This window comes from Chionomys nivalis, chromosome X, assembly GCF_950005125.1.
Source record: "Chionomys nivalis chromosome X, mChiNiv1.1, whole genome shotgun sequence".
NCBI classification, from domain to species: Eukaryota; Metazoa; Chordata; class Mammalia; order Rodentia; family Cricetidae; genus Chionomys; species Chionomys nivalis.
In genome coordinates this window covers 132,409,627-132,428,994 of record NC_080112.1, presented here as the reverse complement: position 1 = coordinate 132,428,994, position 19,368 = coordinate 132,409,627, and the positions used below count along the sequence as shown (strand labels likewise).

Genomic DNA, 19,368 nt, shown 5'->3' with positions numbered 1-19,368 from the left:
CAAAGGAGGTAAAAGTAGAAATAAAGAATAAAGTTCCCACTAGAGAATGCTGACCGCCTGAGAAATGACCAGTGCAGCGAGAGTGAAGCAATGAGCTGCTGCGGCTGAAGAGGAAAGCAGACACCAAATCACGCAAGAGCCCATGTTCAAGAATGGAAACGATACAATAAGAGCCAGAGTGACAAATTCAAGTCAGTAGAGGATGAGCAGCTACAGGAGAGATAACTAAATTTATTTTTAACTGAACTTAAAAACATAAAATTTGTACATGATAATAAGCACTATGTGGTGTTTCAACACATGGACACACTGCATCATATTTATATCTCTTGGCTCTTTGTGTTTTTAAGATCTCTTTTGTTGCCAAGCATGGCATCAGTGCCTTTCATCTCAATACTCAGGAGGCAGAGGCAGACAGATCACTGAGTCCTAGGGCAGGCTGGCCTCTAACAAATCACAGGCCAGCCAAGGCTACACAGTGAGACCCTGACTCCAAAAATAATCCGCTTTTGTCTCCAAGAGGATGATGGCTAAAAGAAGGCAGGCTATGAGTTAATATCCCAGATTCAGTAACAGGAGATGACTGCCTGAACTGAGAAGTAAAGCAGGACAGACAGACAAATGTCTGGCACAGAGAATGGTCAGGACTTGGTAACTGAATGGGCAATAAGGGATGAAGGAAGAGTCAAAGACAATGACCAACATTCTGATGCCTGGTAATGGGTGATAGAGCCAGGTATGCTGGTTCTGTGATGAAGACCCATCAGTTCAAAGTGACAGTGAGTCATCAAAATAAGGCTGTCTGCCAGATGGAGACACATCACCACCAGATTCTACTAGCTAAAGAACAATAATGTGAGAAATGATTTCAAGGGTCACTGCATTAGAGACAGGCAGAAGAAAGACTGCAAAACAATTTCATCAAAGGTAGCCACAGAACCAAGAAGGTAGGGTAGCATGCACACCAGCAGTGAGAACACTCCAAGGAGAGCCATGGCAAAAGGCGCCAAGAAATTCAGTTAGATGAGGCCTTGACCCAAGACAGCTTTCAACAACCCTGCTGAAACACAGACTGCAGAGCCCAGTGGGAGCAGAAAGGGCAGCACTAAATGCTATGTGGGCAGAACCAGAATCTACATGCAAGATGTCCAGAATGGCGTAAGAAAAATGGAAACCACAAATGGTCTCTGAAGACCTGATAACAGGTAAAACAGAAAAGACTTCCCAATTTCTTTGAGAACTTCCATCAACCATCCACTAAAAAAAGTGTATGAAATTTTAATGAGGAAAAATTCTATTTTTGAACAAAATGTGACTAAAATATTAAGGAAAAATACTGACCATTCCAAAGTTTGGAACCTTAATTTGACATAAACACCTCCAAAATGCCAAGCCCATGGGTCACTAAAGGCCTAACCTAGGACCCAGAATTCATGTTCCCTTCTAACTTTTCCATGGTGGTGGAAGTGATTTGGAGTCAGGGTCTTGCGACATAGTTCAGGTGTGCTGGCTAAGGCTGGGATACCCCCGAACTCCCAATCTTCCTGCTGTGTGCTATTGCTCCCAGTTTAGGAAGTGCTATGAAATCAAGCACAGGTTCTTGCTATGCTACTCTGACACTTTACCCTCTGAGCTACAGATTCAACACCCCACTGTAATTAAGCAGAAAAGGTCTGAATAGAAGGCCACAAATGAAGCTAGAACAAAGAGAATAGATTGCCATTAGCACAGGAACATGGCACCATGAGGGGAATTAGTCACTCAAATGAACTTAGCACTGTACCAAATAAATATTAATCCCCACCACCAAGAACCTTCACTTCCAATCCCCTAATCTCCATGACTAATTCAAACTGGCATTTTGCTTTCTATAACATGGAGTCCAGCCAAAGCAAGCTGACAGGCATAAGAAGGAAACGTAGGCGCTGAAGAAAGGAAAATACACCAGTCACAAAAAGCACAGGCTGCCATTCTGGGCAAGAAAGGCCCCTTGCTGTCACCCTGAACAGAAGGCAATGCTTCAAACAGGTGCTAGGAGAACAGACATTAAGAGAATTAGACTGGCACACTGCTGGGCTAGATATTGCTAAGTCCACACTAAGATGCTAATGTAACAAATAAAGAAAAAGAATTTCTCCAGGCCATGTGGAGTCAAGTTGGGCCTGGGCAGAGCCTGTTTTTATCCTGTGCTTCCAATAGTCAATTGTTGCCAAACACCTATATCCAGGCTCTGCGCTCCCCAAGACTCCAGACCCATAGAAACATAGAACTCTCCTTCACCTCCTCTGAGCTGACTCAAAAGCTCTAGTCCTGGTATCCAACACTGAACTTACAGCACCAGATTTTTCCTCAGCACCACTTTTTGTCCAGTGCTTCCTCACTTAATATGACATTACCCTCTTCCATCCAGTTCCCAAGTCAGTAGCTGGATTCAGAATGGTGTCCAGTGTTTAAATTCCAGTCCATTTCATTTCCAGCTGGGATCTTGGGGAAACTCTAATAAAGTATATATACCTCAGGCTTTGTCATCTAAAATGGAGGTTACTCTGTTACCCCCAAAGGCAGTTGTGAGCATTGAGTTAATATGCCCAAAATGTTATGTACACAGAAAATGTCTTTGTACATGTAGCTGTCTTCTTTCTTACTTGCTCCCCATCCTTACCCCTTTACAAGGCAGAAAGGGACCTAGATATTAGAATAAAAATCACAGGATACCAACACAAGTGAGGGTTCATGGTCTTGCTTTGAGGGAGCTTAGTAGAAAGGGTCCCATGAGTCACACCCTACCCCCAAGAATTCAAAGATTCACTGCTAATTTGATCAGTGTTTCTACCTATTGAAGATTTTTATCTTTACAGAAATAGAACATACTCTGCAGGAACCTGCAGTCCACACCAAAGAAAGCTTTGAGAGGAACCCCACCAAACCCTTCCCTAATACAAACATGCCTCCCCAATTTGTGTGATTTTAGTGTTTAAAGGCACATATTGTTTTACCATGGGATCTCTAAAACACAGCCAAGTACTACATCTGGGGCTCAGCTGAAGAAACAACCTTCCATTCCAATTTGACGGTACAACTGATCTGAAATGGCCTTAAAAAGAATGTCTTTGTTTTTCCTTTTTTTGAGTTAGGGTCTTGAGTTTTAGAAGTTGACCTTGAACTCACTATTGTACACAAAAATGACCTTGAACTCCTCACGTTTCTGCCAGGTATGTTATGCAAATAGCAGACTTTCAAGAATACTTTTGGGATGAGGATATAGTGGAGTAGTAGAGTCCTCGCCTGGCATGGGCAAAGCCATGGGGTCTCTCCCCAAGCACCAAATGCACATAAACTGTACACTCACACACACACACGAGGGAGGGTTATAACATCTAATGTTCGTGATGTGATCTAGCCTTCCTGTAAAATGAAACTCTAATGTTGAGCTAAATGTTTAATATGCAGACACTGAACTCTTCTAGACTCAAATTCAGATTCTGCTACATACTAGGGATGAATGAAATCTTTGATTTGCTGCTTCACCTCTCTCAGTCATCCATCAATACTAATAGAGACAGCAGTGCCTAGAGCTTATGGTTCTAGGAAACATTACATATATCACATATGGTTTATTACTATTTTTAGAGAGTTCTTTGCAAACAGAGCACTGCTTCAAGTTAAAGTTCTGTGCCATGTCTAACAGTGTCCTGTGCCCAAAAGGCATTCACTGCATGAACCTGAGGATCTTCTTCAGACTGTTTACTGTCTTTCAAACTAGCTCACTTCTTTGTGGGAGTGTCTTGCTCCACTCTTCTATTTTGAGTAGAGTTGCCTATTCAGAAATGGTCCGTCTTCCTGAGTTCCACAATTGAAATGTTATACAAACCACCACCCACTTCCTTTTGTCCTTCATGTTACATAATAAACCTAACTTTTGGATAGTTTCTCTCATGTACGTGCACACACTCACACACACACAACACACACACTCACTTTTTCTTTAATAATATACTTTCTTTACAAAGGAACTTAGAGATATTACACAAGACAACAGCTATGGACATAGGAAAAAATCAGAGCTCTTTACCCCAAAAAAAAACACTGGAGAATTAGAAGCTGAAACTACCTAAGGTATTGTGTAATCAGAATAAACTGAGTATCATTATAACCTGTGAGACAATATTTTGTGTCTATTACATGCAAAAAGTTGCTTATAGTTACAGACCAATTGCTACCAAAATGGCACTGTTTGAGGCTCCGAGAGAATACAGAACGACTGCAGCCTTCCAAAAGCCTGCCACGTAATTGGAGATACACAGCAAATGGAAAACAGTTAATTAGGCATTCAATGAGCAATAATAAAAAATAAGGCAAACATAAAACAAGCTGCTTTAGGAAATATGAAGCTCTCCTGAAGAAAGTGCTCCATGATTAAGTAGGTGAAGGGGTGGGGATGCCTTAGACACACTGAAGATCAAAAGCCAACTTCTGGTTTATTCTAGAGACTGAAAGAATATAGAAGTAGAAAAGATTTAAGAAAATAAACAAGCAAAAGAAAAAATGCAATGTTTGAATGATAAAGTAGTTTTATACCTTTCTCACAACAGAATAGAGAGTGATCAAAAAGCTATGCTCCTCATTAGAAAAGAATGAAATACATGTGACAGGAAAGCAGAAGAATGGATGATTTGGGAGGAGGAAGACAATCACTAAGTAAGTATGGGGGTACAGGAAAGGGTCATGGGGGAGATACAAAGTATGTTATACATGTATGAAATGTTATAGTGATGCCAGGCGCAGTAACATATGCCTGCAATCTCAGCTGTCAGAAATTGGAGACAACAGAATCAGCCTCAGATACACAGGGAGTTTGACATCATTTTGGTGAGATCCTGTCTCACCCAACCAAAAGAAGAAAAAAATGTTAAAAAGAAGCCCATTTTGAGCAAAAGCATGTGGCAGGAATGTCTGAGAGCTCACATCTTAAAACCCCAGGCAAGAGGCAGAGAGAGCATACTGGAAATGATGTAAGTTTTCTGAAACCTCAAAAACCACTCTGTGACACACCTCCTCCAACAAGGCCACACTACTTCTAACCCTTCCCAAGTAGTTCTACCAACTAGGAACCAAATATTCAAACATATGAGCCTATGGGGCCCATTCTCATTCAAATCACCATAACTTGTAAGGAATGTAGGGGCAACAATACCTAGGGCATGTAAGGACCCAGCACATTAACTGTGGAGATATGGTATTTCTGAGTGTTTGTGCATCAGTCCCTTTTTCCCCTCTGCAGACAGGGCCAGGGACTCTGCTCAGAAGAATGGACTATGTGCTCTTATTCTTGGCTTTGGTTAGCAAGTAGACCGTTCTAAAGTAAGACAGATCACTGTAATGCATCTGTGTTCTGCTTTGTTCTGATTCATCCTGAACTTTTAGGAGAATGGTCATCACACAATAAATGCCCAGTAAATACTGAATAACCAAAAAAAAAAAAGAAGCCCATTACTTTGTATGCTAGCTATAAAATAACCAATACTTTAAAATGCCATATTTCTTTCAGGATTTTCTTTATAAGAGTCGTTTTTACTTGTAAGTATGTGTATGCATGTGTGTCTGTGTGTGGATATATGGTCATACATGCAGGTACCATGGAAGCAAGAAGAAGGTATTGGACTCCCTGGAGCTGGAGTTATAGCTGGTTGTGTGCTGCTTAATGTGGGTACTAGGATCTAAACACTGATCCTCTGCAAGAGCAGTAAATGCTCTTACCTTCTGAGTTCTATCTCCACCCTAAATGCCGTATTTCCACAGCACAAAATTTTGCCCAGTTCTGTCACTGATGTAGGCCCAAATCATCACTTACCCGAATAAGAGATGCCTGACGACGAAGGGGTTTGGATCCTGGACCCTCTGAGGAGGATCCTTCCGGCTGGCCAATGGGCTGCCTAGCTTCATAAGAAGCTGAAAAACAAGGAGAATGCTAGCTGGGTATACAAAGATTCTACTCCAAAATTATGATTTCACACTCAAACTGATGTAGCATGTGGGTTTCAAGGAAAGGGTAATAAAGCAATTGCAGTGTATAATCTGAGAGCTGCCTGAGACTCACAAATCCTGATCCTCTTGCCTCTATAATTTCACCAAACAATCTAAAGCCATCTCACCAATATCATGATAATACTAAACTCACATCAGGTTAAGATTAGGCATAAAATGAGAGAGCAAAAGAGTGAGCTCCTCAATAACATTCAGAAAGAGCAAATCAACAGCTAGAAACATGCCACATTACAAATATTCATGTTTTACTGCTGCTTCTTGTGGTAACTTGGACCATGCTCTGAAGTGGTGGGGCTCACTTTTGTGTTCATTCATGGTTTTGAAGGATGTGACTTTGGCCTAAAATGAATACTGGCTGTAGGTCAGAATTAAACAAAGGCCTGATGTGAAAGATCAGCAGCCCATCATATGACTCCATCTAGGAAATGGTGGTACTTTGCCTGGATGGCTGGTGGACTCTTTTGACTTCCTAAATCTTTTCTTCTAGTGGGATCAAAACTGAAGCATGCCATGCATTATTCCCACTGAAACTTCTATCACTTAAAAAGCAATGAATTCAGATAGCAGTTTTTCCTTACCAATTTCATTCCATACTCAAACAAAATTTACATTCATTTGGGAAGAGAAAAGTAAAAGGGCATAATAGCATTGGATTTAAAAAAAAAAAAGAATTAGGAAAGGTAAACCTCAACTGGGCATCAAGTATAAAACTCAGGAATCCAGAAAAGGTTTCCCCTGCACATTTCATCCCTCTCAGTTAAGTACAGGAACTACATTATACACTTTGGATGGACTGAAGAGTACACTGCCTATTTGAGGTTGGCCTGATGCTTATATATATATCATCTATAACTATTAAAAAGTATTATTTTATTTTAACTGTTTGGATGTTTTACCTGCATGCTTGTCTCTATAACATGTGTGTGCATGGTTCCCATGGAGGCCAGGAAAGGAAATTGGGTCCCCAAGAGCTGGAGTTATGGGTGCTGGGAACTGAAGCCAGGTCTGCTAGCAGAGCAGTCAGTTCTCTTACCAAACACAAAAGGCATCATTTTAAATGAAGAGCTTTCCCTGCACTCCATAGTTATGAGTTCTTTCCGTAGAAAAAGGGAGTTTCCTCAGATTTTTATTTTGCATTGAAGATTTTTTTAAAAAATTAAATTTTCTGAGGGCTGGAGAGGTGACTTAGTGGTTAAGAGTATTGTTTCCTTTTGCAAATGACCCAGGTTCAATTCCCAGCACCCACATAGTGGTTCACACCCACCTATAACTGCAGTCCCAGGAGATCCGATGCTCTCTTCCGGCCTCCACCGGCACTACATATACGTGCTGTACAGGTATACGTGCAGGCAAAACATTTACGCACAAAAAAATACAACTAAAAGCTAAAATTTTTGAGCAAAAAGTAAGACTTCTAATTCTTTTAAAAAGTGTAAATGCCAAATCTAGTTATAATTTATATTTGCTTCTCTATTTAAATGTATTCAATTCATTATATAACCCCAAAGAAAATTAATATGAACTTTGAACACTAAAACTCAACATTATTGTTTATTATAAAAATAAATTGTTATCTTCTTTATTATACAGAATGCAAAAACAGGTATATAAAAATGAGTAAATGTATTACATGTTTATTATTCTATTAATCAATAAGCAAAATATTTATAAATCATTTTTCTACCTTTATACTACCTTTAAAATAAGTTTCTAAGCTACAAAAGTGAATGTTATTCTTTACTCCTTTTATTTCCAGAACATATAATAATGACCTTGCCAGTATGGTAGTAAGACAATTAAATATAACCAGCTCCAACAGAAAGGAGAAATCATTATCCAAAATGAAACTATTTTTCATCTCTGTGGGCTGACACTTTGAGGTTTAAAATATATAAATATAAAAAGTGCTTCTTTCTGTAACTTACTTAGAAATAAAATTGGTTGGAGAACAGAGGTGGCTGTTACGGTGCCATATTTAGCATAGTTTGATCTTTTTAAATAAAGAAGGTACAGCAATAGCATGTCAAGAACACCAAACTGGTTAGATATTGTGATACACACCTGTAAGCTTAGCAGGCAGGAGGCCAGACTGGTGCTCTTAAAATGAACAAAAGAAAGAAAGAGACAGAGACAGAGACATAGAAAAAGGGAAGGGGGGAGTGAGGGAGGAAGGATGGAAGGAAACAAGCATTCAGGCTCACATCTATTTTGTATTTCTTCCTAGCAACTAGAAAACAAAATTATAATACATTAAAATATGTAAATGATTGCCTAGCAACACATTTGGTGTATTTTTGAACCTGCTAGGAGTAGATACAAATGTAAATACTACAAAAGAAAAATTCATAGAGAGCACATGATCCAAGCCTTCTAAAGTAATTTTTAAAATTGTAGGCAGGCATTGTCCTCTGACATGCTTTTAAAAAAAAAAAATCATTCCATGTTGATGGAACCACATTAAGCTCTTCATACCAAACAGTTTCAAGCACAGTAAGCTTGCATGGCTAGGATCCTAATGCTCACGAGTGCTAATGAAATCATGGACCTGTGCTTCCCATAAAAGAGAGAGTGTGTCTACTGCTACTCAGTCTAAACTCAGGAAAAGGGTACATATTACTTACTGCTTCAACTCTCTTTCTTCCCAAATGAAACCCAAAACAAGCAACTCAAAAGCAAACCAAATAACCCCTCAATTCCTATACAAGAGGTTTCATATGGAAGTAGACACATCATCTTTCTCTAAAGAGAAGACTATTTTTTAAAACCCTCAAGATTTCCACCACTTTGAAGTTCAGTATCAAAGCGGAACTGTGAGTGTTTTTACACGCCTACCCAAAGATTCCACTCCTAAGTGTCAGAGAAATGGCAACATAAGTCGCAAAAATACTCAAGAACAAATATTTATGGTATCCTTATTCATAACAGTCAAACACTAGAAAACATCCAAATGTTTATCAACAGGAGAAGGACCATTAATCTGTGGTTATTCATGCAATGAAAACTACTGAACGACAAAGTGAAAGGAACTACTAACACATCCTATAGATTTTGACTGTTATATTGAGGGAAAGACGGCAGACACAAGTAGAATCATTCTGCTTGTTTCCTCTTGCATGAAGTTCTAAAAGGAATAAAACTGACTGACAATGATAAAAACCATTACAGTGCTGCATTTCAGGGCAGGAAGTAGCTGGGAAGGGGCACCTACAGTGCAATGGGAATGCTTTTTAATCTCAGTTATAACTAAATGAGTATATGCACTTGTTAAAATTCAAATTACTTAAAATATGTTCATTTTATCATACATAGATTTTTGCCGCTTTAAAGCAAGTATAAAGAGGAATAAGGAAAAGTGGAGCCTAGGCATCCACTCCTCAGAGTCCAGAAAAGAGGGAAGTAGATAGTCTCTTCAGTGCTGCAGGGATGGGAGCCCACTTAGGATAGGATGAGAGAAGGGGCAGGAAACAGAGGACACAAACAAGGACTATCAAATGAAGATATCAAATTAATGATATGCTGACTTAATAGACCACAAACAGATTTACCTATGAACTGAACATTAATTTTTAAGCCCAAATTAGATTTGAAATAGGTGAAACTATTCCCCTTCTTTGAAAAAGGCAATCATACGATGGAAACTGCAAGAGGAGAATGGAGACATCTTAACCCTGTGTAGCTTCAGACACCAATGAGATAGCAGATTTTCAGAATGATTTTCTTACTATCCATTAGGAACACCATCTTGTATTGATAGGATGCAACTTTCAACCGAGTTTATACTCATATTCTCACTGAATACTTCTAACTCATTGTTTGAAAATAAAAAAATATGGTTCATAGAAGCTCAATAGCTTGCCTAAAGTCATGCTGAACCCAACCTTCTGGTTCTAACGCAAAGCTCTCTCCATCACGTCCTACCTGCTTCTCTCGGCAAAAGGACAGCCCTTTGTAGCTCAGCCTAGCATAGCTTTATATTTCTTTGACCCTCTAGAAGTCACCGTCTTTTTTCAATGCAGCGAAATCCTGTAGAAACTGGGTCATTTCTACCACATCCCACAAAATGGGCAGGGGGCTATAGGACAGTCTATTCTCGAATACATTCAGTCGATCATATATGAAACTAGAAGTGTGAAGCACAGAAGGACACAGTGCTGCAGTGAATTTATGGGACTTCACACATTGCAGTCTGGGCAGCCAACTGCAAGTCATCCTGAGAACCACCTCATATATTTTACCCCTGAAATGACCAGAAGAGCATAAATATGAGCAAGCAGACAGTCCCATAACTGTGCATACTGCATGATTCTCAACAAAACACTACCCTGAGCATTTCCCTTGTCTTTACCCTAAAACATAAAAGCTCAATATTTTCATTTATCTCCCGGGCCTTTAAATATTGAATCAACTCTCTTGCTTTTGCATAATTTTTAAAGAATTTTCATAAAAACAATTATTGAGTAAATATGTTTAGTGTTCTTGCAGAAGGGAATAACAATTCTCAAAAATGCAAGCCCTTAGCATGCTACATTCCTTTAATGAAATTTGTATATGAAATATTAAATCATCTAAATAGTTGTTTACAAGTCTAAAGACGAACCAGTTTCCAGGCAAAGAAACAAAGCATTGCTGAGATACGCTTAATTTCATTTTTTTAAAAAAAAAAAAAAAACTTTGCTTGAGAATATAAAAAGAAATTGAGCAATGTTTCCAAAGACAAGAGTAATTAAATCAGGAAATTAAGCAGCTGGTGGCATTGCTGCCTGCTAGATTAAGGAGACTCTAAGACATTGCCTGTGACAGCTGGCCCCCTGGTCGCCTCTTACCTGGATGCATCTGTTCTGTGCCGCTCCGCAGTTTGCTGTAGCCATGGCTCAAGGACACCCTCTGGTAATGAGGCGGGGAAGAAGGAGGGGAGGCGAGGGGTGACATCGTGGGAGACTGTGTTTCCTGCTTCAAAGAACCAGAGCAGAGTTCAGAGGCAACCATTGGAGAAGCCTAGCATTCTGAGCTGCAGTTTAAGAAGCAAAATGTGACTATATGGCTGGTGACTTGGCTGGTTTAACAAATGGGGAGAAATGTTTCTTCAAAACTGCAGCAAAGCAAAAGAGGAGTATTGAGGATTCAAATCACTATTACTGTGCTAACAAATTACTAATACCAGCCTAAAATGTTTTCTGTTAGTTCAATAGTATTTTCCTTTGGAAAATGAAAGACACTGATCACAAAAGAGAACATTTATATCCCTCAATTGTGAACCAATTCCATTTTCATTCAATTAATGAATTGATGAGTCTTCCTTTTTAAGACTCCTATTTATTGAATTTATATTCACCAAATATAAATCCAGAATATGCAATAAAATTTACATTTTCAGTGTTTAATGGTGGGTATTCTTGGAGCTTACTATACAAAATTACATGTTGGGGAGTGGTTTGTCTCATATAGAGAGACTCCAAAATATAGCCACCCCATCTAGTATACCCCATAATACTAAGATGAAGCCCTCATAAGTACAATTGGAATCCTAACTCAACTATGAACCTGATATAGGACTCTAAGCCAGATAACAACCTGAGCCTGCTGCTGGCTTTCCTCCTTTTCTTCCCACTACCAATAGACTATAAGTATGGGGTACAAAGAACAGGGAAATGGTGCTTTTTATAACACAGAGACTATATTGGCCTCTTTAATTTAAAAACAAATATGCAATCTGAGATAAGAGACTACACCTGAAAACTTCCCAGGAAATCTGCCACCGTGGGACAGGAATGCTCTAAATGCTGGTATAAACACATACAAAAAATACTAAGTACAAATTCCTATGTCTCTCTAGCATACCACTTCAATGATTAAAGTAACATTATGTGGAGTTGTTTAACAGAATGAGCTATGCCTTTTTTAGCTATAAATGTAAAATTCAGGCCAGGCATAAAGAGGAACACCTATAATCCCCGCATTCAGAAAGCAGGAAAACCAAGTAAGCCTGATGCAAGCCTGGGCTATATAGAGAAACCTTGTGTCAAAAAAAATAACAAAAATAAAAAATAAACCTGAAACCTTGACTATCCAAGACCATCAAAGTAAGCCATATGTTATTTTTTACTATAACCCTTTAATATTTATTGCATTTTAAAAACATCTTGATTTAATTCTTCCTAAAATACAGCATGCTCCTTTACCTTACAGAAGGCAGTACTGAATATCACCTGACTTCTCTGCACGGCTCTTTATCAGCAGCATGAGTTGTAGCATGATGTCCTTGGGGTTTACTAATATGAAAACCGATTAGAAAAGCTCATCTTCCATATTCGGCTTTCAAGCCTGCTAAGTGGCTAAAAGCATTTACTGAGATGCCATTCCACATATGTTTCCCAAGAAAGGATTCCCTGGTAATAAGAGTTTGGTAAAGACAGTTCTCCAGGCCTCTTTCCAATAGAACCTACCTGTCGATGTGCCCTCTTAATTTCCAAGGCTGATGACTTAGTCTTTCCCCTACGAATGGAACGTGAGGACATACTTCCCAAACATGTTTAATCAGAGAATCATCTGGGGCTTCTTTTTGGAGGGGAACACTTGCTAACTCCTAGAAGCTACATTTCTTCTCTTTGATTTTTAGCTTTGTTCTTTGTTTCCACATTATTCTAGAAGTTACATGTTAATGAACCTATTTTAAAACCATTGACCTAGAGAAATCAAATAAGTGTATTAAATCAACAGCACTGTTTGAGGCACAATTCTATACTAAGGTAAATTCTAAAGAGCCAGTGGGTGGCTAGCAGTAATTCCTATGTGTCAGCTTCTTCTTGCTACAAGAAAACTTTCCTGGCTCACTTCCAAATCTGTAATTGTGTTCCAGATGGCAAGATTTGCTGGGAGTTTGGCAACAGACCAGAGGCTGTGATCCACGAGGCGTCATGGTCAGAATCAAATGAGCATGCCGAACCCCACTCTCACCTGCTTATCCTCATCGTCCATTCTTTTGAGGGAATTCTTTTCGGTAGTTAAGTATGGAATCTGAATTTTCTTTCCGTGCAGCTCAGCTGCGTTCCCAAACCGTATCTCAGCATCACTCTTTGACATCACAAAGCGAGGCAGAGGCAGTTCTTTAGGAGTAGAAGCAGAAAGGCTTATGTGAGGCTTTATCTTAAAACTGCAAAAATGGGGGCTCAATGGCCAAAAAGAAATCAGTTTTGAGGGAAAATTTTAGAGCACTAAATAAAGTTTAAGTTTGAGTTGAGGCACAATGGAGACTCCTAGAATAACATCATGAGAAAAAAATGCAGTGCTTAACCAAGGTATTCCACCTTAGCATTTTCCACTCTGCTGAATCATCACAGGATAAATTCAGGTTGGGGACTAGCTCCCACATGATCCTGCAGAAAAAGGATGTGAATTTTATCAAAACAAGAGGCAACGATAGTCAGCAAAGCTTACAAATGCTTAAATACACCAGATGCAGTGTTAGGGGCCTGCAAATACCAACCCATCTATCTTCCTGGCAATTCTATAAGATAAACTAGCATTAGCAATTCCCTTTACAGCTGTGGAAGCTGGTGTGAAGAAGCTGCATAAAGTCCCCCCAGAGCACACAACTAATCTCTGGGCAAGAAACAGTTTGAACCCAAGCAAGCTGGTTCTTACCAGTGCCCTACATTAATGTCCACCCCCTTCTTGGGGAAACTTCCTAGGTTGAATGTTTCCCACTCAATATCATTCTTTCATGAGTTTTCACACTCAATCTCTTGTTGCCCGTTGATAACATAATGAACAAAGTGTTATGAAGTCAGATCAATTGCTCTAACATTTAGCCAGATTCTAAAGACAAAACCATTGGCCACTCACAGTGCGACAAAGAGCTGTCTGGTATATTTACTTATCTTTTAAACTCTGACATAACTATTCTGAAAATGAAAAGGGTGCTTTGGCATGTTTCTAATTCTCAGCACAGCAAGTCACACATAAGCACATGACACAAAGACCACATAAATAAGGATAATATTGTGGATTAGGCATAATGATTTGCATCTGTAGCCATTGTTCTAGATAATTCCCAGTGTGCATTTGCACTTCTGTCATCCATCCACTCCAAAAACACAGCTGTGCTTCCAATGGTGGATGCTGTGCTAGAGCCAGGAAACATCTTAGTAACAGCAAGTATGGTACTCCCCAGGCAAAGAAGGCCCCTGGTTCTCTAATATCCACATGTTTATTTTTAGTTGCTATGCTCACATTTGATTCAAAGAATGGGCAATTATGACAAGTCCCTGTGGGATCAATCAGCTAAGGGCCCAAGACACAAAGAGATAAATCAATCTGGAAACTTAAATCGAGACTCCTCTCTAAAGAAAGATGGTCACCATTTTTAATACTTTAATGTTTCTCATGGGCAGTTTTCCAGCACTGAAGGCGGAAATGGATTTCAAAAGGAAAAGGTAAAGAAAGTCCGAGTGTCAGTGAGTCACACAGAAGCCAGTCCTGCGGTGCTGCTCACAGAATTATCTCTTTCAGCTGTGTCTCATAAATGGATCTAGAAATATAGGATAAGAGCATACAAAATACTTCCTCTACTCTGGCCTGACCATGAGACCATTCGAGTGCTTCTTCAAGAAAAACATGGAGATTCTTGGGATTTATAAGCTCCCTGGCCAGTGCTTTACTGGCATTTGGTCCAGAGAACAATAGAATACAAGTGTAACATTACAAATGCTAGCAGCTGTACCAGGACTGCCAGACACCCCTAAGGATACTGTCACTTCACACATTCTTCCATTTGGTTATAGCATTTCTCCAGAATCATTTGCCTAGGAAACAAGCTTTCGCCTTCAGATGGACACCAAACTGTGAAAGACAAAATACAGCTGAATTCTTCTATACTTTCTTCAGCCCTGTGATTTTTAATCAACTCTCACTTAGCACATTTGTAGCCACGTACCTTACCATGACACTATCATCTCCCTAAAGCTGCTACGAGCTATTAAAAAGGTAAACCCTGTAAATCCTTGGTCTGGATATGCTTCTTTGTTATATGTACACTGAATTCAATGGTGAAATTATATTAGAAAAGTAATAAAGCATCTACAATACAGTGATATATGCCGAGTATACTAGCTGGTTTTGTGTGTCAACTTGACACAAGCTAGAGTCATCAGAGGAAGGAGCCTCAGCTGAGGAAATGCCTCCTTGAGTTCCAGCTGTAGGGCATTTTCTCATTTAGTAATCAATGAGGGAGGGCCCAGCCCATGGTGGGTGGCACCATCCCTGGGCTGGTGGTCCTGGGTTCTAGAAGAAGGTGGGCTGAGCAAGCTATAGAAGCAAGCAGCACTCCTCCATGGCCTCTGCATCAGCTCCTGCCTCCAGGATCCTGCCCTGCTTGAGTTCCTGTTCTGACCTCCTCCGTTGACTAGGATTTGGAAGTGGAAGCCAAATAAACCCTTTCCTCTCCAACTTGCTTTTTGGTTCTTGTTTTGTCACAGCAACAGAAACCCTAAGACAGTGATTTCTGTTAGGTCTCAAACCCAGGACAAATGGCTGAGGTGCATATTGAACATATCAGAATGGATGATGGCTGCCACGTTCTCCCTGCACCCCTCAGCTCCCACCTAGTACAGGACATGGAAGGCATAACCCACCCCCTACCCTAAACTTCTCCAGCTTGGCGGGGGGGGGGGGGGGGGGGGGGGGGGGCAAGTGAGCTACCCTTCCCTAACAATCACAGAAGGTCCTTTTGTAGTAGTTGCTTAGAATCTTGTCTCCAAACTTAATTAACACACGACAAACAAAGAGCAGAAAGTGTTCTTTACTGCTGAGTTATCTCTCCGGGCCCCTAGAAATGCTTTTTAAGTGCTAACGCTGGGGAGATTGCTCAGCGGTCAATGGATAAGGGCACTTTCTCTGCAAACATGAGGAGCTGCATAAAAAGGTAAAGAACAATTCCAGAGTCTTAAGGAACCACACAGAAGCCAGTCCTATGACTCTCTTCGCAGAAAGCTGTCTTTCAGCTCAGTCTGCAAGATGAAGCTAAAACATAGGACAAGAATATACAAAATACTTTCTACCTTGGTCCAACCATGAAAAAATAACCCTATTTCAAGGATTTCTTCAAGAAAAACGTCAAGAGATTCTTGGGATTTATAAGCTCCCTGGCCAGTGCTTTACTGGCATTTGGTCCAGAGAACAATGGAATACAAGTGTAACATTACAAATGCTAGCAGCTGTACCAGGACTGCCAGACACCCCTAAGGATACTGTCACTTCACACATTCCCCTACCTTGTTTATGAGCACGTCTACAGAATCATTTCAAATCCCCAGAAGCTACGTAAAATCCTGGGCATGACTATGCATGCCTGTAACTCTGGCACTATGGCAGGAGACAGGAACATTCCAATAAAATGCTGACCAGCCTGTCTAGCTGAAAGAGCAAGCATTTTCCAGTTCAGTGAGAGACCCTGTCTCAAATCAATAGACTGGACAGTAATAGAAAATGACAGATGATATGGACCTACATGTGTGCACACACAGACACTTACATATATGCAACATGCATACACAGAGAGGGAGAGAAAGCACAAAAAAAATCAAAGTGAAATAAGTTGGTCATAGGAAACAAATAGCATATGATTCCACTTACATCAAGAGGAGTAAAATGCATACAAGTATAAAAATAAAGAATGATTGCCAGAGATAAGGAGTGAAGGGGAAATGTGTAGTTGTTTAATCAGACTTTCAATTTTACAAGGTAAGGTGGGAAATTTCTAGAAAATGCATGTATAACAAATGAATAGACCTAACATTCCTGAATTTAACACATAAAATGGTTAAGATGGGAAACTATACACTATATAAAGTTTATAACAAGAAGTTTGACTTTTAGATGAAATTTTATATAGTTAAATTAAGCCAGGTGATGGTGGTGGCACACACCTTTAATCCCAACACTCGGGAAGCAGAGCAGGTGGATCTCTGTGAGTTCAAGGCTATCCTGGTCTACAGAGCTATAGATAGAGTTCCAGGATAGCCAGAGCTACAGAGAAACCCCGTCTTGAAAAAAAAAAGGCACATTAATTTTAATTATTTTGACCCCCATATGACATAGAAGAGTTTTGAGATAGCACAGCAGGGGCATAAGTACCCTGCCTACTGTGCTCAAATTTGATTCCCAGCACAGTCAAAATATAAACATATCTCAACGAAATAGTCTACATTTGCTTTTAGTGAAAACCCCTCAAACTCACATGGATATTTTACTCCTACTGCACACCTCAGTGCTTACCATATTTCAAGTGTTCAGCAGACACACATGGCTATTGGTTACCATATTGTAACAGATAAGCCACAAGGAAATATGGGTCACTATGTTCAGAAATCTGTATCTTACTAAGAACTATTATAATGGTAAACGGCAACAAGTGAGTCTTCCTTAAATAATCAAAGCATATGTTGTATGTAGGTATGCTTTATACACATCATTTGAAGAGTTTTGACTTGTGTGTGTATGCCAGAGCCAGGGTGGGAAGGGAGAACCAATACAGATATTAAAATATCAAATTTTCTTTCATGTTCTTTCCCAGTCCCCTTCCTCCTTTTTCACACTGTCAATGTGTAGTTTCCTGTCCTAGCAAGATCCAGAGCTTTTGCTAGATAAAAGAATCAAAGATGGACCAGCAAGATGGCTCAGTGTATAAGGATGCTTGTCATCAAGCCTGACAACCTGAGCTTAATCCATGGGACGCATGTGGTAGAAGTAAAGAACCAACTCCCAAAAGTTGTCCTCTGACCTATGCACAAATACTGTGGCGTGTATGCACAAGCACCTATACAAACACTCACACACACGCATTCAATGTAATTTTAGTATTTTTTTAAAAAGCAAAGATTCTGTCAAAGAATCATGTAATAAACGTAAATAAACAAATAAATGTGAAAAACACTGCTCATAATGTTGAAGACAATCTTGGGGAGGGAGCAAGCAGCAAAGGAGCTGAGGACCATATGTATGTGTAGAGAGGTGAAATGCCTAGAAAACAGAACTGGTCAGCTATACAGTAGGGGAGCACTGTGCATTGGGGAATTTGTCCAAAGCAGCTCTAGCTCCCCATAGGAAGACTGAGAAGGGGAGAAGGTATGAAGGAAATTGCTGAAAGAGCCACTGAATTTTAAAAAGGAAAATAATTGAGATGAGTATTAGGTAGAAAGGCTGAACTGACCTCAGCTTAATGGAAAATCTCAAAACAATATTTAGTATTCAAATGTCCTCTGCTCAGGGAAGGAATTACACACACACACACACACACACACACACACACCAGGCTCACTTGGCCACATCCATACCTTCTGGGATTCTCACTTCACCCCTGACCATCCTATTCCACCCACCTTAAGGAGTTCTCTTTTCTACAAAGCACCAAACTGGTTGTCCCACTCAAAAAAATTATCTTCTAGCTTTCAAAGATAAAGAAGGTTCACCAAATAAGCAGAGAACAGAGACTACCCATCCCCCAACCTTCTCAGCTTGACCAGAGAATTTCTGCTTCTGTTTTTCTTGGATAAGATAGTTCTGTGTGAAGAGGGGAAAAGCCACTGAAACAAGAGTCACTGCTTCAAAACCTTTCCACCTCCCTCAGGATCTAGGGAAGCGGCAGGATCCTCACCATGCCTAAAAAAGGCTTGCCTCTCACCTTCAAGCAGCTTTCTCAGTGTCAGCATTTTTTTACTTAGTAGATTGAACAGTTTTTTATTGTGGAGGAAGGGGCCCTGTTCCATACAGTGCAGGACATTTAGTACCATCTCTGGTTTCTACCCACTAGATGCCTGTAACATCCTCTCTACAGTTATGACAACCAAAAATATTGGCAGACACGAGTTGAGAATGGCCATTTTCCAGCAAGGAACCATGGGTGAAATGATTTGCCTAAGGATCTCTGCAGTGGTAGGTTTGAAATTATAGCATGGCTCACACATTTCGTAATTTCACAGAACAGAAAAAAAATTACCATCTCACCACAGGCAAGCATAAAGTTGCAAAATTTTTACTTTGCCAAGAATTTTGAGCCTGGCATCATTTGGGAATCTGAAGCAGCTGGATAGCCATGAGTTCAAGGCCAGTTTGGGTTACAACGTGAGAACCAGCCTCAAAATACAACAACAAAGAGTTTTACCCCAAACCATAATTCATTATAAGTTTGCTAAAAGAACATCTAACAATAGGGGAAAAACTCTCAGAAATAAACACATTAATGCTATAAATAACTCATCTTTCTTCCTAGTTCTCTCTCCTTCCATTACAAATAGTGCCAGACAGCCAACAGAGCATGAGCCATTTTGG

At 39.9% G+C, this 19,368-nt stretch overlaps 1 protein-coding gene across 11 annotated transcripts in view; it reads right to left on the bottom strand.

Annotated features, from left to right (window-relative positions):
- Reps2 (RALBP1 associated Eps domain containing 2) overlaps positions 1-19,368 on the bottom strand; it is a 294,750-nt gene that overhangs the window by 172,136 nt on the left and 103,246 nt on the right. For 4 of the 11 annotated variants that reach the window (XM_057759197.1, XM_057759201.1, XM_057759199.1 and 1 more), the window contains exons 3-5: positions 13,000-13,148; positions 10,869-10,995; positions 5,852-5,949 (exon numbers count right to left, since the gene is read on the bottom strand). In XM_057759197.1, coding sequence (XP_057615180.1) covers positions 5,852-5,949; positions 10,869-10,995; positions 13,000-13,148 — 374 coding nt within the window. Of the gene's footprint in view, positions 1-5,851; positions 5,950-8,106; positions 8,143-10,868; positions 10,996-12,999; positions 13,149-19,368 lie in introns of all 11 variants that reach the window. The other 7 variants (XM_057759194.1, XM_057759200.1, XM_057759196.1 and 4 more) reach the window with 3 other exon arrangements.